This window comes from Mobula birostris, chromosome 22 (genome assembly GCF_030028105.1).
Source record: "Mobula birostris isolate sMobBir1 chromosome 22, sMobBir1.hap1, whole genome shotgun sequence".
Classification (NCBI taxonomy): domain Eukaryota; kingdom Metazoa; phylum Chordata; class Chondrichthyes; order Myliobatiformes; family Myliobatidae; genus Mobula; species Mobula birostris.
Genome location: NC_092391.1, coordinates 62,929,535 through 62,954,719, shown reverse-complemented (window position 1 = coordinate 62,954,719; position 25,185 = coordinate 62,929,535). Strand labels below are relative to the sequence as shown.

At 43.4% G+C, this 25,185-nt stretch overlaps 1 protein-coding gene across 4 annotated transcripts in view; it reads right to left on the bottom strand.

Annotated features, from left to right (window-relative positions):
* pi4kab (phosphatidylinositol 4-kinase, catalytic, alpha b) overlaps window positions 1-25,185 on the bottom strand; it is a 347,746-nt gene that overhangs the window by 304,229 nt on the left and 18,332 nt on the right. For all 4 annotated transcript variants that reach the window (XM_072240890.1, XM_072240891.1, XM_072240889.1 and 1 more), the window contains exon 3: window positions 20,035-20,128. In XM_072240890.1, the coding sequence (XP_072096991.1) occupies window positions 20,035-20,128 (94 nt within the window). The remainder of the gene's footprint in view (window positions 1-20,034; window positions 20,129-25,185) is intronic.

Below are 25,185 nucleotides of genomic sequence, written 5' to 3'. Positions count from 1 at the left end.
GGAGTGTCTGAGGTCCTGACCCTGTTGAGAAGGGCAGCGTTTCAATTCTGGTGGGGACCAACACCCCTCTTGAGAAGAGGCTCATGGGGGCCTGCAAGGAGAGGCTAGCGAGAGCTTTCTGGGAACATTGTCTGAGCACCCGGTATTTCGAGCTGCTTTTGAGGAACTGCGTGGCTGCATTAAGCCAGATATTGAATTTCAAGGAGCATTGCCTCAAAAAGGTGGCTTCATTGTTAAGGACCCCACCACGCAGGACATTTCCTCTTCTCACCGCTACCATTAGGAAGGAGGTACAGGAGGCTGAGGCACACACTCAATAACTTTACTACATACTTACTATAATTTACACTTATTACATATTGCATTTACTGCTGCCACAAAGTTAACAAATTTCACAACATATGCCAGTGATATTGAACCTGATTCTGTCACCCTAACGCTTGGAGATTAGAATGACACTGAGACAATGGAGCCCAAAATTAAATATGCCTTCATAAATAGTCGAGTTTTCTGGACATATCTTAGTTAAATCATGGCTGCAAAACTAAAGAGCTGATTATCAACTACAGGAGGAAGAACACATAGGTCCATGAACCAGTCCTCATTAGGGGATCGGGAGTGGAGAGGATCTGCTTTCTTAGAAGCTTATGTAGATTATTCACGTCTCCAAAAACTGGCATATTTCTATAGATGCACAGTGGAGAGTATCCTGACTGGTTGCACCAATGTCCAAAAGATGACAAATTGTGCCAAGTTCAAAAAGAAAAACAAAAGTTTGAAGTTCAAAGTAACTTTATTATCAAGCTACATATGTGTCATCATATACAATCCTTGAATTTCTTTTCTCTCGGGCAATCACAGTAGATACATAAAACACAAAAGAATCAATGAAAGCAACACCCACAAGGTGCTGGAGGAACTCAACAGGTCAGGCAACACCTATGGAAATGACTAAACAGTTGGGTCTTGACCCAAAAATTGACTGTACTTTCACTTCTATAAATCCTGCTGGACCTTCTGAGTTCCTCAGGCACTTTGTGTGTGTTGCTTTAGATTCCAGGCATCTGTAGAATTCCTGGGGTGTTTAGAATCAATGCAAGACCACATCCAACAGGGTGGACAACAATCCCCTACTGACTGGTTCTCACTGCACAACTCTGAACCCTGCAACTTTCCTAAATGACCCACTACAACTCTTGAAGGTTCAGGCACGATTGTCTATTACAAAATTGTGTTTTCACCACCACACTAGAAGATTTGACTGATCAACCATTGTCTAGTGCCGACCTCCAACTCTACGTCGATGGCAGTTCTTTTGTCAGCCCTACTGGCTAAAGATGCTCAGGATATGCCATCGCCACTGACTCCACAGTTATTGAACAAAGACCTTCTAAGACCCCTATATCAGCACCAAAGGCAGAGCTCTATGCCCTCACCCGCGCCTGTATTTTAGCTAGAGACAAATCAGCCAATATTTACTCCGATTCCCGCTACACTTTTGATGTCACCCACGATTACGGTGCCCAGTGGGAGTATCGTGGGTTTCTAACCTCCACTAGACAGCCCATTAGTAATGCCCTATATGTTTGTCACTTATTACGGCTTCTTCAGCTCCCATCCCAAGTAGCTACTATTAAATGTGCCGCACATACACGAGCTTCCGATGAGGTATCCTGGAGAAACACCAGGGTGGACGAGGCGGGAAAACAAGCAGCTCCCCACCAGCCACTTATCATGATTATGGGGAACAAACAGGCCACAGTTCAAACGCCACAGCAATGGGGTATGCCAGACATAGGGAAAAACGCGCATTTCAGGGGGACGCCCCTGCTGAGGAATGCCAATTATGGTCTCAGATGGGATGTCACTAAGATAAAAAACACCCAATTGTGGCTGACCCCTGCAGGTCAGGTTTGCGTTCCAAATGTCTTTTTACCTGGCTTAAGGTTTTACCTCTGGCATTGTTCCATATGAGAGTTACACCCTCGACTAAAACTGGATTATCCCCAGCAGAAATGATATATGGAAAGCCTATGCGTACCCCATGGACACCAGAATTAACTCGTCCCCTCCCTGATAAAATAGATATGCATATTCTAGGGGAGGAAATGGGAAAATATTTGTGTAAGCTCACCAAAATTTTCCAAAGTTTGCATTCGCAGGTTGTCCAGGCCCACCAAGAGGACGAGGATCAAGCTAACGGGAACTATCCCACTGTTAATACTGGAGACTTTGTCTTGATAAAGAATTGGGACAGAAAGAAATTGGACACTCGGTGGAAAGGACCCTATCAGGTGCTGCTGACCACACCCTCGGCCATGAAAGCGGAAGGGCAGCCAAGGTGGATTCATCGAACCAACTGTGAACCCGTCGTTAAGGAAGGGGGAATAATACCATGACGACTGTACTCTGTACCCCAAGTCTCCAAACGAATACTTTCCTTTCTCTATGCCATACATATTCAGAACTAATAAGGTAATAGAATAGAATAGAATAGTACAGCACAGTACAGCCCTTCAGCCCACAATGTTGTGCCGACCCTCAAACCCCGCCTCCCATATAACCCCCCCTCTTAAATTCCTCCATATGCCTGTCTAATAGTCTCTTAAACTTCACTAGTGTATCTGCCTCCACCGCTGACTCAGGCAGTGCATTCCACACACCAACCACGCTCTGAGTAAAAAACCTTCCTCTAATATCCCCCTTGAACTTCCCACCCCTTACCTTAAAGCCATGTCCTCTTGTATTGAGCAGTGGTGCCTGGGGAAGAGGCGCTGGCTATCCACTCTATCTATTCCTCTTAATATCTTGTACACCTCTATCATGCCTCCTCTCATCCTCCTTCTCTCCAGAGAGTAAAGCCCTAGCTCCCTTAATCTCTGATCATAATGCATACTCTCTAAACCAGGCAGCATCCTGGTAAATCTCCTCTGTACCCTTTCTAATGCTTCCACATTCTTCCTATAGTGAGGTGACCAGAACTGAACACAGTACTCCAAGCGTGGCCTAACCAGAGTTTTATAGAGCTGCATCATGACATCGCGACTCTTAAACTCTATCCCTTGACTTAAGAAAGGTAACACCCCATGAACTTTCTTAACTACCCTATCCACCTGTGAGGCAACTTTCAGGAATCTGTGGACATGTACCCCCAGATCCCTCTACCAAGTATCCTGTCAATTACTTTGTACCCTGCCTTGGAGTTTGTCCTTCCAAAGTGTACCACCTCACACTTCTCCGGGCTGAACTCCATTTGCCACTTCTCAGCCCACTTCTGCATCCTATCAATGTCTCTTTGCAATCTTTGACAATCCTCTACACTACCTACAACACCACCAACCTTTGTGTCATCTCCAAACTTGCCAGCCCACCCTTCTATCCCCACATCCAGGTCGTTAATAAAAATCACGAAAAGTAGAGGTCCCAGAACAGATCCTTGTGGGACACCACTACTCACAATCCTCCAATCTGAATGTACTCTCTCCACCACGACCCTCTGCCTTCTGCGGGCAAGCCAATTCTGAATCGACCTGGCCAAACCTCCCTGGATCCCATGCCTTCTGACTTTCTGAGTAAGCCTACCATGTGGAACCTTGTCAAATGCCTTACTAAAATCCATACAGATCACATCCACTGCACTATCCTCATCTATATGCCTGGTCACCTCCTCAAAGAACTCTATCAGGCTTGTCAGACACAATCTGGCCTTCACAAAGCCATGCTGACTGTCCCTGATCAGACCATGATTCTCTAAATGCCTATAGATCCTATCTCTAAGAATCTTTTCCAACAGCTTTCCCACCACAGACGTAAGGCTCACTGGTCTATAATTACCCGGACTATCCCTACTACCTTTTTTGAACAAGGGGACAACATCCGCCTCCCTCCAAACCTCCGGTACCATTCCCATGGACAACGAGGACATAAAGATCCTAGCCAGAGGCTCAGCAATCTCTTCCCTCGCCTTATGGAGCAGCCTGGGGAATATTCCATCAGGCCCGGGGACCCATGATAACAACCCCGTTATTTTTGCACCTTTCCAAAATCTGTCTCCCAATCTGCTCCTCTGTATCTCTGCTGCTCCCAGGGGGCCTATAGAATACCCCCAATACAGTAACTGCTCCCTTCCTGTTCCTGACTTCCACCCATACTGACTCAAAAGAGGATCCTGATACATTACCCACCCTTTCTGTAGCTGTAATAGTATCCCTGACCAGTAATGCCACACCTCCGCCCCTTTTCCCTCCTCTCTATCCCTTTTAAAGCACTGAAATCCAGGAATATTGAGAATCCATTCCTGCCCTGGTGCCAGCCAAGTCTCTGTAATGGCCACTACATCATAATTCCGTGTATGTATCCAAGCTCTCAGTTCATCACCTTTGTTCCTGATGCTTCTTGCATTGAGGTACACACACTTCAGCCCTTCTGCCTTACTACCTTTACACCGTTTATTCTGCTTCTCGTTCCTCAAAGCTTCTCTATATGTTAGATCTGGCTTTACTCCATGCACTTCTTTCACTGCTCTATCACTCCGGGTCCCAACCCCCTTGCAAATTAGTTTAAACCCTCCCGAATCTGCTAGCAAACCTACCTGCAAGGATATTGCTCCCCCTTGGGTTCAGGTGCAACCCATCCAATCTGTACTGGTCCCACTTTCCCCAGAAGAGATCCCAATGATCCAAAAATCTAAAACCCTGCTCCCTGCACCAACTCCTCAGCCACGCATTCAACTGCCATCTCCTCCAATTCTTACCATCATTGTCACATAGCAATCCTGAGAACGCCACCCTTGAGATCCTGTTCTTCAGCCTTCTGCCTAGTTCCCGAAACTCACACTTCAGGACCTCATCCCTCTTCCTGCCTATGTTATTGGTACCAACATGTGTCACGTCTTCTGGTTGCTTTCCTTCCCGTACCAGGATGTCGGGCACCCGGTCAGAGACATCCCGGACCCTGGCACCCGGGAGGCAACAAACCATGCGGGTGTCCTTCTCACGTCCACAAAATCTCCTGTCTGCTCCCATGACTATAGAGTCTCCAATGACAACAGCTCTCCTCTTCTCTGTCCCACCCTTCTGCACCACCGGGTCAGACTCAGTGCCGGAGGCTCTGCCACCATGGCTCACACCTGGTCGGTCATCCCCGCCAACAGTATTCAGGACGGTAAACTTATTATTCAGGGGAATGGCTACAAGGGTGCTCTGCACTATCTGTCTGCTCACCTTCGCTTTCGCCCCTCTGACTGTCACCCAACGACCTGCTTCCAACAGCCTAGGTGTGACTACCTCCCTGTAGCTCTCATCTATGACTGCCTCATTCTCCCTTATGAGTCGAAGGTCCCCCAGCTGCTGCTCCAGATTCCTTACATGGTCTTCCAGATCGCCCAGCCATATGCACTTCCGGCAGATGTGACTCTGCGGGAGAGGGGCATTCCCCCAGACTGCCACATCTCACATGAGAGGCACATCACCATCTCAGGAGGCATTGTAAAGACTAACTGTGAGTAAGCTTGTCCTCCGCCTCTTCTCGTTGAAGCCTCTCGAGTCAAAGCCTCAAAGCTCTACTCCTTCACTGGCCCACTCACGCACTGGCCGCTTTCCAGTAGTCGGCTTGTTGGGTATGTGCCAGGTTACCCCAGCATGCGGAGTCAGGAACGCCCTTGGAAGGAGTGAGATGTTATCTGTGAGATTTATGAATTCTTTGAGTAAATCCTCAGATCCATTTTTGAATCAATGGTGGATGTCAGGATGTAAAACAACCCGGAATTGTGGGTGTCTTTGTTTTAAGGGATGGCATTTGCGTATACTTACAGAAGTGGTTGAGAGACCTTCTATCGAATCTGCCCATGCCCTGAGGAAGGTAAATGGGACCTATTATTGCCGTACTGGAGGAATAGAGGAAACATTTTTGGCAGATAGCTCTTGTACAGAAACTAGGACTGATCCCTGTTTGTACGTTGTTAATGGAACTTATTGGGTATGTGGTAAGAAGGCATATCCATGGCTCTCAGGGCCTTATGATGACAAGGGAACTATCACAGTGAGAAATTGGATGGGATGTTGCTGCTTAGCTTATGTAGTACCCTCTATATATTTATTAACCAACATTTCTCATCATACTCAGCTAGAACGAAATAGGCGAGGAATTACAAAAAGCAAGAGGTTTTGGATGATACATTAATCCCCTTCTTATAGCTTGCTGTAAAAGTGTTGGATTACTTTAAATTTTATCATCAAATGATAAAAAGGAGGGAATGATAAAGTTGTTAAGTTTTCCACAAAAGAAGTTTCCTGACTTTTCACACCTTTTGGTTTCAACAAAAGGCGGTTGCTGATGGAGCTTAAGACAGGACATTCCTTTATCGATTAAAATTTACATTTCAGTGGAGTCTTTTACCTAAGTTATTAAGTTTTGCTCTATCTGAGTAGCTGGGACGTCTATCGAACAGATTGTTCATTTGTATCAACCTGAGTGTACCTTTGTATCGGTGGCCTTATAACTTGTAACAATTCTGACGTCAGGCAGTGAACTTGTTGAACCGCCGGAGAAATGAGAGCGCTTCTCCCCTGATGTCGGGACCAAGTTCACTCACCGGCTGAGATAGAAGAAATAAACTGGTGAAAAGATAAGTATCGATCTTTTTGTGCTGTGTTTATTTCATCCGGCAAATTTACATTTACAATCTTTTTAGTCAAAAATAAAATCTATCAAAGAAGAGATTTGAAAGAAAAACAAAACAAATACCAGTGAGAATTGCCTATAAGCCACAACAATACAGGAAATCAATAAAAATAATAATGATCATGGAGATAATAATCACTCAAATTATTAAAGCAGAAGAGATCAGTGAAAGGGATAAAGGAACAGGAACGGGATCCTAAATAAAACATAGAAGAGCCCTTTCAAGCTTACCAACAATTTGACCATAAGACATAGGAGAATCAGGCATTTGGTCCATTGAGTCTACTCCATCATTTCATCATGGCTGATACATTTTCACTCTCAGCCCCAATCTCTTGCCTTCTCCCCATATCCCTTCATGCCCTGACTAGTCAAGAATCTATCAACCTCTGCCTTAAATATACATAAAGTCTTGTCCTCCTCAGCCAACTGTGACAACGTGTTCCACAGATTCACCACTCTCTGGCTAAAAAAAAAATTCCTCCTCATCTCTGTTCTAAATATTTGTCCCTCTATTCGGAGACTATGTCCTTACTCTTAGACTCTCCACTCTATCAAGGCCTTTCAATATTCAATAGGTTTCAATGAGATCTCCCCTCATCCTTCTGAATTCCAATGAATACAGGCACAGAGCCATCAAACGCTTCTCATATAATAACTCTTTCAATCTCGAATCATTTTCTGAGCCTCCTTTGAACCCTCTCCAGCGTCAGCACATCATTTCTTCAAAAAGGGGCTGAAAACTGCTCGAAGTGAGGCCTCAACATTACCTTTTAAAGCCTCAACATTACACCTTTGCTTTTATATTCTAGTCCTCTAATTGAATGCTTGCTGTCCTCACTGCCAACTCAACCTGTAAATTAACCTTTAGGGAATCCTGCGCAAGGACTCAAGTCCCTTTGCACCTCAGATACTCAGATATTTGCACTGGAGCAAATAATAAGGAATAAACTAGAACATCTACGAAGGAATATGGGGAATATATTTTAAAGTGATTGAGAAATACTTTGGTGTTTGCAATGCTTGCGTAAAATGATTGCTGAAAATAATTTTAGTGACGCATAGAATGGTGCTACTCTAGTCCGTGCAAAACAGATATTTACAATGCAGCAGCAAGCGACTTTGATAGTCCATAACACTGAAAGGCCATTGACAAGTGATGTGTAGCATTATTCAGTTGTTTTTCAGTCCAACTATCTAACTGGTGGTTCCGTATCTCCCACCAGGCGGCAAGAGTTTTAACAAAGCAGTGGTGTAATAGTGTTTAATGCAACACATACAAAATGCTTGAGAAATTCAACAAGGCAGGCAGCATCTACAGAGGGGAATTAACATTCGATGATTTTGGGCCGAGACCCTTCATCAGGAATGACCTGACCTGCTGAGTTCCTCCAACATTTTGTGTTTGTTGCTCTGGATTTCCACATCTGCAGAATCTCTTGTGTTAATTGTGCTTAAAGCAGCATTCAACAGAATCTTAAGAAAAATATATTTAACAAGGAACAAATAAAGTGTTAATGCAACATCGCAGATGAATAAAAATGTATGGGGTTAAATACTCAAGTAAAATTAAAGGAATATTAAAAAGCAATGACAATGCACACAAAATGCTGAAGGAACTCAGCAGGTCAGGCAGCAATTAATAAAGAGTCGACATTTCAGGCCGAGGCCCTTCTTCAGGACTGAGAAGGAAGGAGGAAGATGCCAGAATAAAAAGGTGGGGTGGGGGAGAGTGGAAGAAGGCTAGCTGGAAGATGAGAGGTGAAGCCAGGTGGGTGGTAAAGGACTGGAGAGGAAGGAATCTGATAGGAGAAGTGAGTGGACCATAGGAGAAAGGGACCCAGGGGGAAATAATAAGCAAGTGAAAATAGGCAAAAGGCCAGAGTGAGAAATAGAGAAAGAGGGGAAGGGAGGGATTTTTTTTTAACCAGAAGGAGAAATCGAAGTTCATGCCATCATGTTGGAGGCTACCCAGACCGAATATAAGGTGTTGCTCCTCCAACCTGAGAAATGTGGGTAACCTACATTGGAAATGTAGATTAGTTTGCATACAGAGAGTTATGTGTACTGTATCTGCTCACTGGATTTTTTGTTTTTTGTTTATCACACCATTATCTGTAAAATCTAGGGAGTGTCATGCATGAAAATCCCAGCAGTTTCTGAGATACTCAAACCACCCCGTCTGACACCAGCAACCAATCCACGGTCAAAGTCACTTAGATAACATTTCTTCCCCATTCTGATGCTTGGTCTGAAGAACAACTGGACCTCTTGACCACATCTGCATGCTTTTACGCATTGAGTTGCTATCACGATTGGCTGATTAAATATTTGCTTTAACGAGCATGTGTACCTAATAAGTGGCTATGGAGTATAAATTCCGATTATTACAATAAAATTCATTGTCTACAGCTTAGCTAATGCTCATTGATTGCTGATGTTGGCTAGAACTTGTTGGTCAGAAAGGACTACAGTCCAGATGGACCTGTTGTGCACTCTATCACAATAAATAAAGTGACAGGTGATATATCTACACACTGCATGGATTCAATTTAATTTCTATTAAAAATGCAAAAAATAAAAGGTAGTTAAAAAACACCATCTTATTAAAAAGAAAAAATCCTTCTCTTTAATTAATTTCCATATTGTGGTTGAGCTGAAATGCTATCAAGCACTTACACCATATCCTATGGAAGTTCTGTTGTAGCAGAAACAGCTTTATTTGGTCAAAGCTACCCAGTGCCATAATGAAAAAACACCGTAAGATTCTGCATCCCCCAGAAAGAGTGATGCAATGTCATACACAACTCCCACAAAGGAAGGATGATTCTTGATAAAAGTAGAGCTCCGCTATATAAGGGGTGATTGATAAGTTCGTGGCCTAAGGTAGAAGGAGTCAATTTTAGAAAACCTAGCACATTTATTTTTCAAAATAGTCCCCTCCTACATTTACACACTTAGTCCAGCGGTCATGGAGCAAACAGATCTTGGACCTCCAGAAAGTGTCTACAGATGGGTGATTGATAAATTTGTGGCCTAAGATAGAAGGAGATGAGTTATACAGCTCTCGTTACATGCACATGCAGGTCAACTCTTTGAGTGATCATGCAGAAAGTTTGAAGTTAATGACTCATCTCCTTCTACCTTAGGCCAAGAACTTATTAATCACCCCTGATGAGACCATATTTGACATAATGTGTACATTCCTTTAAGAATTTCTTAGCAGGTTAAGAAAGTTTGGCTTGTCACCATGGAATCTAACAAATGCAGGTTAGAAAGAATGCAAGGTAGCCTAGTAGCTAGCACAACACTTTACAGCACAAGCGACCCAGGGTTCAATTCCTGTCATATAGGTTTCTCCCAGGCTCTCCGGTTTCCTCCCACGGTCCAAAGCCGTATCAGCTGGTAGGTTAATTGGTCATTGTAAATGGTTCCATGATTAGGTTAGGGTTAACTTAGGGTATTGCTGGGTGCCTCAGTTCGAAGAGCTGTAAGGGCCTATTCCATGTTATAAATAATAATTAAAATTCTTGTATCAAACATCATATCCTTTTGTGCATGCATGCTTGGAAACAGTGGTCATTAATAAGACAAGCATATATCGTCCATCCCTGATTACCCTTGAGGAGGTGGTGGTAAGCTGCCTTCTTAAACCGCTACTGCTCTAGTTAAAGCACTCCTGCAATTCGGAGGGTGGAGAGTTTCAGGGAGTTCAGTAAAGAATTCTACTTAGGATCTTCACACTATGAATGAGAACTTGCTGAAGGAAGTTCCATTGTGAATGTAAACATCAGGATATTTATACTGAGAACACAAATACAAGGACATAATGTATGACCTTATATTTTAGTGCAGATAGGAGTGACATTGAAAATCTGACTGAGTGGTGCCACAACAACAACCTCATACCCAAAGTCAGCAAGACCAACCAGCTTCCAGATTAAGATGGTGCCCGAAGAAAGACAGTGACAACTTCCTGGCAGCAAATAAAACTACTACCTACTTCATTAATCACATTTTTTTTTTCTCTTTAGTGATCACTGCAATCAATAGACTGTAACTTCCCATTTGGAGCAGAGTTTTTGAACTGCCTGTGCATGTTGCCATTTTTATGGTGTGAACTGAAGTCTCGAAGGTGCAGGGTGGTTGCGACGTGGCCAGTAAGGGCAGAATCAAGGCATTGGGGCCCGAGCCCAAGAGCGGGGATCGAGCCAATGTTTAGCTATTGCTGGAGTGGGCTTGAAAGTGACTCGAAGCAGCAGTACTGAGGCAAGGCGAGACGAGGCAGAGTCAAGGCAGCGGGACCCAGTCCTAAGTGCTTGGAACTACCCATCGTTTGCCCGATTTAAGCACCGGACCAGATTGGAAAGGTCGAATACAGGCAGAATCGAGCCAGGACTGAGAGCAAGGAATGGAGTGGTGTTGGGCCAATTTAAGTGCCGGGGTAGACTGAAAAGGCCAGAGGAGAGGGTCGTGGTGGTGCTCTGCTCGCTGCTTCGCAAGGCTTACTCATCTCTACAATGAATTGAGGCTGTGGCCTGCAATTGATGGGCTCCTGGATCATCTGATGACTGGTTTCCTGACTATGACCTCTTTCAAGAACTTCAGCTCTGAATGTTATTTGCTTACTTTTAATGTTTGCGTAAAAGGTGACGTGCTGTAGCTGCATGATGTCGGGAGCCAGTGGACCCCATTGTGGTTCCTGCTGACCACATCTGCAGCAAGTGTTGGCTGCTCAAAGTTGATGACCTGGAATCTGAGCTTCAAACACCACAACATATCGTGGGGGGGGGGGCAGTGAGTTATCTCGACGCTCTCTTCTCTTCCACAAGGTAGGTACACCTATCAGATTAACTGTCTCAAAGTCTGTCCGTGGTCAGGGACAAAAGGGTGTGACTGCGAGTGTAGCAGGTAAATGGGATCCAAGAGACAGTGCTGGAGGAACCTCAGCCCTTGAGCTTGTCCAGCAGTTCTGAGATCCTTGCTCCCTGTGTGGATGAGAGTGGGGCTGCAGGAAGGATAAGCAACCTAACTGTGGCACCATGGTTCAGGGAGCCAGGCAAGAGGGAGGAAAGAAGAGAAATATAGTGGTAATTGGGGATAGTATAGAATAGGCCAAGTTCTCTACCGCAGGGATAGAGTGTCCCAATGACGGCGTTGCCTGGCTGGTGCCCGGGTTCGGGACATCTTACCTGACCTGCAGAGGAATTTGCAGTGGGAGGGAAAAGATCCAATTGTCGTGGTCCATATGGCTGTCAACAACATAGGTACATCGAGGGAAGAGGTTCTGCTGAGGGAATTTGAGCAACTAGGGACTAAATTAAAAAGAAGAACCAAAAAGGTGGTAATCTCTGGATTACTATCTCAGTCATGTGCAAATTGGCACAAGGTTAAGAAGATTAGAGAGTTAAATGCGTGGCTCAAGGATTGCTGTGGGGAGAAATGGGTTTGAATTCTTGGGAAACGGGCACCAGTATTGGAGAAGGAGGGTGCTGTTCCGTTGGGACAGGCTCCACCTGGACTGTGATGGGACCTGGATCCTGGTTAATCGTATAACTAGGGTTGTGGATAGGGCTTTAAATTAAATACCAGGGGGTGGGTTCAACAGATTGGAGAAGTATGGATAAAGTAAATGGGAAAAGTGTAGATAAAGATGAGGTAAAACCAAAAGTTAAAAAAGAGAAAAGTAAAGGTGGAGTGCAGAAAAGTCAAGTGCATAAGAGACAAAGATTACTAGATTTTAAGGACACAATGAGTGTAAGGGCACTTTATCTGAATGCCTATGGTATTTGTAACAAGGTCAGTGAACTTGCAAATGCAGCATAAATCAGCACAAAGGGGTATAGTTTAGTGGCCATTACAGAAGTGTGATTGCAGGGTGGAGAGAATTGGGAATTAAATACCAAGGATATCAGGTAATACGGAAAGATAGGCAGGAAGGTAAGGGAGGTGGGGTAGCACTCTTAATTAAAGATGAGATCAGGGTGATACTGAGAGATGATAAAAGATCTAAGGAGCAGAATGTGGAATCCATCTGGGTAAAGATTAGGAATAGTAAAAGGAAAAAAATCACTGGTAGGAGTTGTCTATCGGCCACTGAATAATAACATTTCAGTGGCACAGGCAATAAACAGAGAAATATCTGAGGCATGTAAGAATGGAACAACAGTTCTCATGGGGGAGCTTAACTTGTACATAGATTGGCTGAATCAAGTTGGTTGAGGTAGTCTTCAGAAGGACTTCATAGAATGCATCTGTGATAGCTTTCTTGAACAGCATGTTACTGAATCTACAAGAGAACGTGCTGTCTTGGATCTGGCCCTGTGCAATGAGACAGGTAAAATTAGCAATCTTGTAGTTAGGGATCCATTTGGAAAGAGTGATCACAGTATGGTTGAGTTTCTGATACAAATGGAGGGTGCAATAGTTTGATCTATAAGAAGTGTATTATGCCTAAATAAAGGAGACTACAGCGGGATGAGGGAGTTGTTGGATAGGGTAGAATAGGAACACAGGCCATATGGTGGGATGGTTGATAAACAGTGGAAGACTTTCAAAGAAATTTTTCACTGTGCTCAACAAAAGTATTTTCCAGTTAAAAGCAAGGACAGTAAGGGTGGGGAGAGCCAGCAATGGATAACTAAGGAAATAAAGGAAGGCATCAAACTAAAAGCTTGTGCGTACAAAGTCGCCAAGAGTAGTGGGAAACTGAAAGATTGGGAAAACTTTAAAAAGCAACAAAGAACCACTAGGCAAGCAATAAAGAAAGGCATCACAGATTATGAAAATAAACTAGCACAAAATATAAAAACCGATAGTAAAAGTTTTTATAATTATAAACGTGGAAAAGTGTGGCCAAAATGAATGCAGGTCCCTTGGAAGACGAGAAGGGGGAATTGATATTGGATAATGAAGAAATGGCAAAGGCTTTGAATGACTATTTTGCGTCAGTTTTCATGGTGGAGGACACATCTAACATGCCAAAGAGAGATGTTATGGATGTAATGGGAGGTGAGGACCCCAATACAACAACTATCACTAAAGAAGTAGGTTGTGCAAACTTGTGGGCCTAAAGATAGATAATTCCCCTGGTCCAGATGGAATGCATCCCAGGATAATGAAAGAAATGGCAGAGGTTATAGTTGAGGTTTTGGTGATAATTTACCAAAATTCTCTGGACTCTTGGTAGGCCCAGGCAGATTGGAAGATGGCGAATGTCACACCACTGTTCAAAAAAGGATGTCGGCAAAAGGCACGTAACTATAGATAGTTAGTTCAACATCTGTAGTTGGGAAAATGCTTGACGCTATCATTAAAGAAGAATTAGTGAGGCATCTGGAAAGAAGTGGATTTATCATGCGGACACAGCATGGATTCAGCAAAGGTAGGACCTGTTTGACAAACTTACTGGAGTTCTTTGAGGATGTAAACAAGCACAATAGATAGAGGGGAACAGATGGATGTTATTTACTTGGATTTCCAGAAGGTGTTAGATAAGGTGCCACAATAAAGACTTATCCATAAGAGAAGGATACATAGAGTTGGGGGTGATGCTTTAGCTTGGATAGAGGATTGGCTAACTCATAGAAAGCAGAGAGTTGGGATACATGAGTGGTTCTCTGATGTGGCAATCAGTGGTGAGCAGTGTGCCACAGGGGTCGGTGCTGGGCCCGCAACTGTTCTTGATATACATTAACAATCTGGAAGAGGGGACTGAGTGTAGTGTATCTAAGTTTGCTGATGACAATAAATTAGTTGAAAAGCAAATTGTGCAGAGGATACTGAGAATTTGCAGAGATATAGATAGGTTAAGTAAGTGGGCAAAGGTCGGGCAGATGGAGTACAATGTCAATAAATGTGAGGTCATTCACTTTCAAAGGAAAAGTGGATGATCAGATTATTATTCAAATGGTAGAAGATTATAATATGCTGCTGTGCAGAAGGACTTGGGAGTCCTTGTGCATTAATCACAGAAGGTTGGTTTACAGGTGCAGCAAGCTATCAAGAAGGAAAATGAAATGTTCATAAATCCTGCCTCTCAGAATCTTCTCTCTTTCTTTACTGTCCTGCTTTAGTCAGTTTTCAGGATATAAACTTAACTTTCATAAGAGTGAACTTTTTCCTTTGAATAATTTGGTATTAGTTAATACTAACCTTCCTTTTAAAATTGTAAAAAATCAATTTACTTGTTTGGGCATAACAATTACTAGGAATTACAAATTCCTTTTTAAAGAAAAATTTTTTACACTTCTGAATTATGTTAAGAAGGCACTATCAAATTGGTCACCCCTCTCCTTATCGTTGATTGGCCGAATTAATTCTATTAAAATGAATATTTTGCCTAAATTTTTATATTTATTTCAGGCTGTACCTGTTTTTATTCCTAAATCTTTTTTTGATTCTCTGGATTCTATTATATCTTCTTATATATGGAAAAATAAAATTTCTCGATTAAATAAAGTTCATCTTCAAAAAGCTAAAAAGGAATGGAGGTTTAGCCTTATCAAATTTTAGGTTTTATTACTGGACAGTCAATATACAGAATCTTATGGTTATATTATATTAATCAAGAGGACTGTCCGGTCTGGGTTTCCTTAGAAGCTAATTCTGTTAATAAATTTTCTATCATTTCTCTTCTCGGATCCTCAATTCCTTTATCTTTAAGTAATTTAACTGATAATTTTGTAGTTAAACACACTTTGAGGATTTGGGTACAATTTAGAAAGTATTTTGGTTTATTGAGTTTTTCACTTTCAAGTCCCATTCTTTCTAACTATTTTTTAAACCTTCTATGACTGATTTAGCTTTTAAAGAGTGGAATAGATTGGGTATTAAATGTTTTCAAAATTTGTTTGTTGGAGATAGTCTCTCTTCATTTGAACAACTGTCAGCTTACCCAAAGTATAGCCTACCCAAAACCTACTTTTTTCGATATTTACAAATTAGAGACTTTTTGTGTTCTCAAGTACATACATTTCCTAAAAGTCCAGATAAGAATTTACTTGATACAATTTTTAACTTGAAACCCTTCCATAATGGATCTGTATCTAATATTTATGGTATGTTGTTGGGAATGAGAAATATTCCTTTAGACAAAATTAAAAATCTCTGGGAACAAGATTTACAGATTCCAATTTTTGAGGACATTTGGAATGAAATTTTTAAATTGGTTAATCCCTCATTATTATGTGCCCATCATTCCCTTCTACAATTTAAAGTGGCTCATAGGGCCCACATAACTAAAGATAAGCTGTCTCGTTTTTATTCGGATATATCTCCCTATTGTGAATGATGTAACAATGGAGAAGCTTCACTAATTCATATGTCTTGGACTTGTCCAAGCCTTGAAAAATATTGGAAGGAAGTATTCCAAACTTTTTCGGTGCTTTTTAAAGTAAATCTTAAACCTAATCCTTTGACTGCCTTAGTTGATATTGTTGGAGGAAATGATATTATTTTGGAGACACATGATTTGCATATTTCTCTTATAGCCAGCAGGGCATTCTTGCTTAAGTGGAAGGATGCCACTCATTGGTGAAATCATGTTACGTCATGCTTAAATTTAGAGAAGATTCGCTATTCAATTTCTGAACCTAGACAAGGTTTTTTAACATTGTGGGGGCCTTTTCTGAATTATTTTCAAAATCTTTGATTTGCTATTAAGCACAGATGTTGACTAACAATATGTTTTATTATATGATAAGGATTTTTTCCTTTTTTTTTTAACCAAACAGCTGTTTTTTTTTCTGGTAGTGGGTTTAGATTTTTTTTGTATAATAGAATTATCTCTCTTCAATATTATGTTTAAATTTAATGGTCTGAGTCGATGTTCCCTCCCTCCCTCCTTCCTAATGTATATGGATATGGGGTAATGAGACTACATTTGTGATTTCAATATACTGTAATCGATATATATTATATATCCTACTGTACTCTGTATTCTTTTATGCAAGAAATCAACACAAATATTGAAAAAGAAAAAAGAAAGGATCTTCTCCATCATTTTACCAACCACTGAAGGAAGACTCACTGGTCTATAATTTCCTGGGCTATCTCTACTCCCTTTCTTGAGAAGGATATCCCTTTTTGGAGTTCCTCCCTGATAACTGTGAGGTGGTTCATTTCGATAGGTTAAATATGATGGCAAAATATAGTATTAATGATAAGACTCTTAGCAGTGTGGAGGATCAGATGGATCTTGGGGTCCGAGTCCATAGGATGCTCAAAGTTGCTGCCCAGGTTGACTCTGTGGTTAAGAAGGCATATGGTGCATTGGCCTTCATCAACCATGGGACTGAGTTCAAGAGCTGAGAGGTAATGTTACAGCTACATAGGATTCTAGTTAGACCCCACCTGGAGTACTGTGCTCAGTTCTGGTCACCTCACTACAGGAAGGATATGGAAACTATAGAAAGGGTGCGGAAAAGACTTACAAGGATTTTTTACTGGATGGGGGAGCAGGCCTTATGGGAATAGATTGAGTGAACTTGGCCTTTTCTCCTTGGAGCGATGGAGGATGAGAGGTGACCTGATAGAGGTGTATAAGATGACGACAGGCATTGATTGTGTGGATAGTCAAGAGGCTTTATCCCAGGGCTGAAATGGCCAACACAAGAGGGCACAGTTTTAAGGTGCTTGGAAGTAGGTACAGAGGAGATGTCAGAGGTAAGTTTTTTATGCAGAGAGTGGTGAGTGCATGGAATAGCTGCCGGAGACTGCGGTGGAGGCAAATACAATAGGGTCTTTTAAGAGACTCCTGCATAGGTACACGGAACTTAGAAAGATGGAGGGCTACGGGTAACCTGAGGTAATTTCTAAAGTAAGTACATGTTCAGCACAGCATTGTGGGGCGAAGGACCTGTATTGTGCTGTAGGTCTTTTGTGTTTCTACCAAAGTTATTTCTCTGGTAGGTGAGACTAGGGCTGAAAGCCTCAAGATTTGGGGGAATAGATTTAGGATGGTGATGAGGTGGAACTGCTTTTCCCAGAGAGTGGTGAAGCTGTGGAATTGTCTGCCCAATGAAGCAGTGGAGGCTACCTCAGTAGATATATATAAGACAAGATTAGTTAGATTTTTACATAGTAGGGGAATTAAGGATTATGGGAAAAGGCAGGAAGGTGGAGATGAGTCCATGGACAGAGCAGCCATGATCTTATTGAACGACGGAGCAGGCTTGACAAGCCAGATGGCCTACTCCTGCTCCTATTCCTTATGTTCTTATGTAATTTGCTTTTTTTTCCCTGCACATTTAACAGTCTTTTTAAATGGGTTTCTTTGTTTTGTGGCTGCTTATAAGGAGATAAATCTCAAGGTTGTATATAGTACCCAAACTTCGATAATTAATGTACTTTGAACTTTAAACTTTGACTTCAGGAGCAGGAAACTGAAGGACCATTAGCCAGTCCTCATCGGAGGGGATCAGAGGTGCAGAGGGTCAGCAATTTTAAATTCCTCTGTGTTTTCATTTCAGAGGACCTGTCCTGGACCCACACGTAGGTGCAATTACAAAGAAAGCATGGCAGTGCTCTACTTCGTTAGGAGTTTGCAAAGTTTCAGCATGATATCTAAAACTTTGACAAACTTCTATAGATGAGCAGCAGAGAGTACATAAACCACTTGCATCACAGCCTGACATGGAAACACCAATGCCCTTCAACGGAAAATTATACAAAAAGTAGTGGATACAGCCCAGTACGTCATGGCTAAAGCCCTCCCCACCATTGAGCACATCTACACAGAGCGTTGTCAGAAGAAAGCAGCAGCTATTATTAGAGATGCCCACCACCCAGGTCATGCTCTTTTCTCACTGCTGAAGAAGGTACAGGAGCCCCAGGACTCACACCACCAAGTTCAAGAACAATTATTATTCCTCAACCATCAGGCTCTTGAAACAAAGGGGATAATTTCACATGCCCCATCACTGAACTGTTCCCACAATCTGTGGACTCACTTTCGAGAACTCTTCATCTCTTGTTCTCGATATTTATTGCTTATTTATCTATTATTATTTTTTATTTTTCTTTTGTATTCGCACAGTTTGTTGGCTTTCGTACACTGGTTGTTCGGTCTGTTGTGTGCGGTCTTTCATTGATTCCATTATGGTTATTGGATTATTGAGTTTGCCCACAAGAAAATGAATCTCAGTGTTGTATATGGTGACATATATGTTCTTTGATAATAAAATTACCTTGGCCCACTTTCCTCACAAGAATGCACATGATCATCTCTGTATATCAGAGTATACAGGTCTCTCCCGCTGCATCTGCAAACCCACGCAGGATCACACACGACTTGGAAGGGTTAAACAAAACTAGGAATTTTATTAACGAAAAAGACAAAGCAAAACAGCAGAATTTATGAGGTCTTGGATAACTCAAAATAAATCGGCCTGAACTTCACTTGGCATGGAGCAGGACAACTGAGACCCCAAGGGATTAGCACTGCCCCTTTAAATACATGAAAGAATCAGTACCCAGCTGATAAAACTGCAGACTAATTACACGCTAACAAGTAACTATTCTAATAAAAGACAAAAGTCCAAGGTTACTTAATTGGTCACCAGCAAAGTCCTGGAGAATTAATTGGAAGTTTGCAATGGCAATTGCAACTTCAATGTAAAATAAAGAAAACCTAACAAAAACACATTAAAGATCCCCAAAGAGTAACAATATATTATAATACATTATAAAACACTGAGAATACAAGGAAAAACAACTGTAAAAAAAAAACTCAGAGCCCTCGGAATACTCTACCGACAAGCCAAGGTCGTGACGCAGCTCAGCTGAAGGTCAACTTGTATTTAATCAGAATCAGGTTTAATATTAATTTTAAGAACAATCATAATAAATAAACAACAGTATTTCTAATTGTAACTAAATCTTAAGAAAGCCTGTCTGAGATACCAAAATGCTGGGCTATGGACTGTAGTTTTTGATGGCATCTAGATCAAGGTCTATTTTGGGGGCTTTTGCTTATATGGTGGGGGGAGGGGCGGTCAGTGTTTCTGCTGGTGTTAAGTGGGGGGAGGCGGCAGCGTAGAGAATCAACATTTCTCCTGCTGCTTATGTGTGGGAGGATGAAGGGGAGAGAGGAGGCTTTTAGGTTCTGGTGTTACTGCCATTCATTCTTTAGACTTCTTGTCCGGTGGATGTCTCTGAAGAATAATAATTTCAGGTGCATATTGTAGACATTCTCTGATATTAAATTGAACCATTTGAACTTGCAAATAAATATAATTTCTCCTTTATATTTTAAGCCCCATGAATATAAATTCACAGTAGACCAGCAATTACTACCATTTCAAACCCTAAAGAGCTAACATTAATACTTTACATTAATTGCGATGGCATTACCTCGATGTTTTCTCCCTGAGCTGTCTTCAATCCACTGTACTTTCGGTAATCCTTTCAGGAGGCGGAGCAGATAAGGGACGACGGTTTCTTTGTGCTGCGAGAAGTAAGATCAAAATTTGTTAACAACAGGAATTCTGCAGATGCTGGAAATTCAAGCAACACACATAAAAGTTGCTGGTGAACGCAGCAGGCCAGGCAGCATCTCTAGGAAGAAGTGCAGTCGACGTTTCAGGCCGAGACCCTTCGTCAGGACCTAAATTTCTTACCTGGCTACCAGGTTGACAGCACTGAAGCAGACCTAACATCTGCCAATGGGAGCTCTCAGGAGCACTTGGGTTGATCAGTGAAATAGGTTGGTGATTAAAACTGGTGTTATGTGGGGGTTAGTTTATCTGTTGATCCAAAGGAGCTTCCATCGCTTGGCCCGTTGGCAGCAGCTCTTTTCCATTGGTTACCTTGTGTCCCACAGCACCAGTCTGGTTTCAGGAAACTCAGCAGTATAAGAATAGAACGTATGGGGGGGCGGCTCAGTCTCTTTCCTTCATCCCCAGAGCCCGCTTCACATCGAGGTCACTGAAGAACCATTGGAAACCGGAGTTTAACGGTCCAGCCCACTCGCACGCTTAGCTCAGTACTTGCTTATTTAATATTTAGTTTTGTAGTTTGTGTAACTCGGGGGGACATAGACGTTCAGAGAGACTTAGAGGGTCAGGATCCTGTGTCATGGAATACAAGAGAAATGGGGACTGTTCACTGTTGCAGCCTTCCTCCACTTTTACTGCCAGTATGATGTGTCATCATCTTCCCCCAGCTTCACTGTTGAGATCTTGGTTGGATTGCTATATGGGTCCTCCCCCTTGAACTTACTGCCATGACCCTGGTGACCCTACCAGGAGCTAAGCACCAAGCAGCTAACCTCCAGACAACATCACTCTCGGGATCTAAGGAGCTCACAAGTGTCCCCACCACGACAAGGTGGGGAGGAGGATGAAATATAGAAAACTATATGAGATCTCACACATACACACACACACACATGCACACACGCGCATACACACGCACGCACATACACACACACACACACACACACACGCATACACACGCACGCACACACACGCACGCACACACACGCGCACACACACTAAACACAGTGGAGGGCTCAGCCACTTCATTAGCTCAAAGCACATGTGCAAACGCGTGAAGTCTAGGAAAGGCTAACACCATTTTGATTTACATAAATGGTGCCTGAAGACCACTATGAAGAACGTTTTATTCTGGAGTCTTCCCCTTCCTTTCTTGCCTTGATCATAAGACCATAAGATATAGGAGCAGAATTAGGCCATTTGGCCTGTCGAATCTGCTCTGCCATTTCATCTTGGCTGATCCATTTTCCCTCTCAGCCTTAATCTCCTGACTTTTTCCCCCATATTCCTTCATGCCCTGACTAGTCAGAATCTATCAACCTCTGCCCTAAATATACCCAATGACTTGGACTCCACAGACGCCTGTGCTAACAAATTCCACAGATTCATCACACGCTAGCTAACGAAATTCCTCCTCATCTACCACTCTAAATTGTGCCAGCCCGTGGTATAGTGATATCAGCACTGGACTTCGAGGCAAATGATCCCAAGCTCGAATCCAGCTGGCTCCTTGCATGCTTTCCATCCGTGCTAGGTTGAGTGTCAGGCTAGCAACTCAGCCTCACAAAAAAAACAGTCAAATGCCAAAAGGAACAACAACCATTCTAAATAAACACCCCTCTATTCTGAGGCTGTGTCCTTTTGTCTTAATACTCCTCTCCAAATCTACTTCATTGAGGCTTTCACCATTCAATAGGTTTCAATGAGATCACCCCTCATTCTTCTGAATTCAAAGGCTCCTCACATGATAAGCCTCTTAATCCTGGAATCATTTTCATGAACCTCCTTTCATGGAGAGAAACCTCTCTAACGTAAGCACATCTTTTCTTAGATAAGGGGTCCAAAACTGCTCTCAATATTCCCATTGAGGTCTCACTGTGCTTTATAAGGCTTCAACAAATAAGGCCTCTCGAAATAAATGCTAAAGTTGCATTTGTCTTCCTCACCACCAATCAACCTGCAAATTAGCCTTTAGGGAATCCTGCACGAGGACCCCCAAAAACCCTTTGCACCTCAGTTATTTGAATTCTCCTTCCATTTAGAAAATAGTCTACCCTTTTATTTCTTCTAGTACATGAACATATTCTTCTCGACACTGTATTCCATCTGCTACTTCTTTGCCCAGTCTCCTATCTAATGCCTTTTGTAGCCTACCTGTTTTCTCAACACCACCTGCCCTGCACCTATCTTTGTATCGTCTGCAAACTTGGCCACAAAGTCATCAATTCCATCACCCAAATCATTGACATATATCTTAAAAAGGAGCAGTCCCAACACAGACCACTGTGGAACACCACTAGTCATCAGCAGTCAAACGGAAAATGCTCCCTTTATTCCCACTTTTTGCCTCCTGCCAATCAGTCAATGCTGTATCCATGCTAGTACCTTTCCTGTAATACAATGGGCTCTAGTTAAACAGCCTCATGTGTGGCTTCTTCTTCTCACTCCAACCCTCCCCTCTCCACTGACACCAGCAGCCTCCCTCCCCGTCCCCCCTCTGATCCCACTTCTCATCCGTGCCGAGTCTTTACCATCCCCTCCGACCTTCAACTGTCGGAGGCAGAACGCTCTGTCCTCAGTAAGGGCCTCACCTTTGTCCCCCTTCGCCCACACCTCAGCGAGTTCCACATTTGCCATGACGTGGATCTCTTCTTCTGTCGGCTTCATCTCCGAGCCTACTTCTTCAGCAGGACTCTCCCACCCCCACTGATGACCCCTTCTCCCGTCTTCAACCCTCCACCTCTTCATGGACACCCGGCTCTGGTCTTCTGCCCGCTCTGGATCTCTTTATTGCTAACTGCCGACAGGACATCAACCATCTCGACTTCACCGCACCTTGTTCCCATTCCAACCTCACTCCTTCGGAACGCTCTGCTCTCCACTCCCTCCGCACTAATCCTAACCTTATTATTAAACCCGCCGATAAGGGGGATGGTGTTGTAGTCTGGCGTACTGACCTCTACCTTGCCGAGGCACAGCGACAACTGGTGGATACCTCCTCTTATTTACCCCTCGATTGTGACCCCAATAAGGAGCACCAAGCCATTGTCTCCCACACCATCACTGACTTTATCCGCTTAGGGGAACCTCCCATCCACTGGTGCCAACCTTATAGTTCCCACACCCCACACTTCCCATTCATAGCTCCTAACCAAGATCCACAAACCTGCCTGCCCTGGTAGACCTATTGTCTCAGCTTGCTCCTGCACCAATGAACTCGTTTCTGCATACCTCGACACTGTTTTATCCCCCTTTCTTCAATCCCTTCCTACCTATGTTCATGATACTTCTCACGCTCTGAAACTTTTCGATGATTTTAAATTCCCTGGCCCCCACCGCTTTATTTTCACCATGGATGTCCAGTCCCTATATACTTCCATCTCCCATCAGGAAGGCCTCAAAGCTCTTCGCTTCTTTTTGGATTCCAGACCTAACCAGTTCCCCCCTACCACCACTCTGCTCCGTCTAACAGAATTAGTCCTTACTCTTAATAATTTCTCCTTTGGCTCCTCACACTTCCTCCAAACTAAAGGTGTAGCCATGGGCACCCGTATGGGTCCTAGCTATGCCTGCCTTTTTGTTGGCATTGTGGAACAACCTATGTTCCAAACCTATTCTGGTATCTGTCCCCCACTTTTCCTTCGCTACATTGACGACTGCATTGGCGCTGCTTCCTGCACGCACGCTGAGCTCGTTGACTTCATCAACTTTGCCTCCAACTTTCACCCTGCCCTCAAGTTTACCTGGTCCATTTCCGACACCTCCCTCCCCTTTCTAGATCTTTCTGTCTCCAGCTCTGGAGACAGCTTATCTACTGATGTCTGCTATAAGCCTACTGACTCTCACAGCTATCTGGACTATTCCTCTTCTCACCCTGTCTCTTGCAAAAATGCCATCCCCTTCTCGCAATTCCTCCGTCTCCACCGCATCTGCTCTCAGGATGAGGCTTTTCATTCCAGGACGAAGGCGATGTCCTCCTTTTATAAAGAAAGGGGCTTCCCTTCCTCCACCATCAACTCTGCTCTCAAACGCATCTCCCCCACTTCACGCACATCTGCTCTCATTTCATCCTCCCGCCACCCCACTGGGAATAGGGTTCTCCTGGTCCTCACCTACCACCCCACCAGCCTCCGGGTCCAACATGTAATTCTTCGTAACTCCCACCACCTCCAACGGGATCCCACCACTAAGCACATCTTTCCCTCCCCCCCCCACTTCTGCTTTCCACAGGGATCGCTCCCTACGCGACTCCCTTGTCCATTCGTCCCCACCATCCCTCCCCACTGATCTCCCTCCTGGCACTTATCCTTGTAAGTGGAACAAGTGCTACACATGCCCTTACACTTCCTCCCTTACCACCATTCAGGGCCCCAGGTAGTCCTTCCAGGTGAGGCGACACTTCACCTGTGAGTCGGCTGGGGTGATATACTGCGTCCGGTGCTCCCGATGTGGCCTTCTATATATTGGTGAGACCCGACACAGACTGGGAGATCATTTCACTGAACACCTATGCTCTGTCCACCAGGGAAAGCCAGATCTCCCAGTGGCCACAAATTTTAATTCCACGTCCCATTCCCATTCTGATATGTCTATGTGTGGCCTCCTCTACTGTAAAGATGAAGCCACACTCAGGTTGGAGGAACAACTGGGTAGTTCCATCTGGGTAGCCTCCAACCTGATGGCATGAGCATTGACTTCTCTAACTTCCGCTAATGCCCCACCTCCCCCTCGTACCCCATCTGTTATTTATTTATATACACACATTCTTTTCCTCTCCCTCCTTTTTCTCCCTCTGTCCCCCTCACCATACCCCTTTGCCCATCCTCTGGTTTCTCCCCCCTCCCTTTCTTTCTCCCTAGGTCTCCTGTCCCATGATCCTCTCATATCCCTTTTGCCAATCAACTGTCCAGCTCTTGGTTCCATCTCTCCCCCTCCTGTCTTCTCCTATCATTTCGGATCTCCCCCTCCCCCTTCCACTTTCAAATCTCTTACTAGCTCTTCTTTCAGT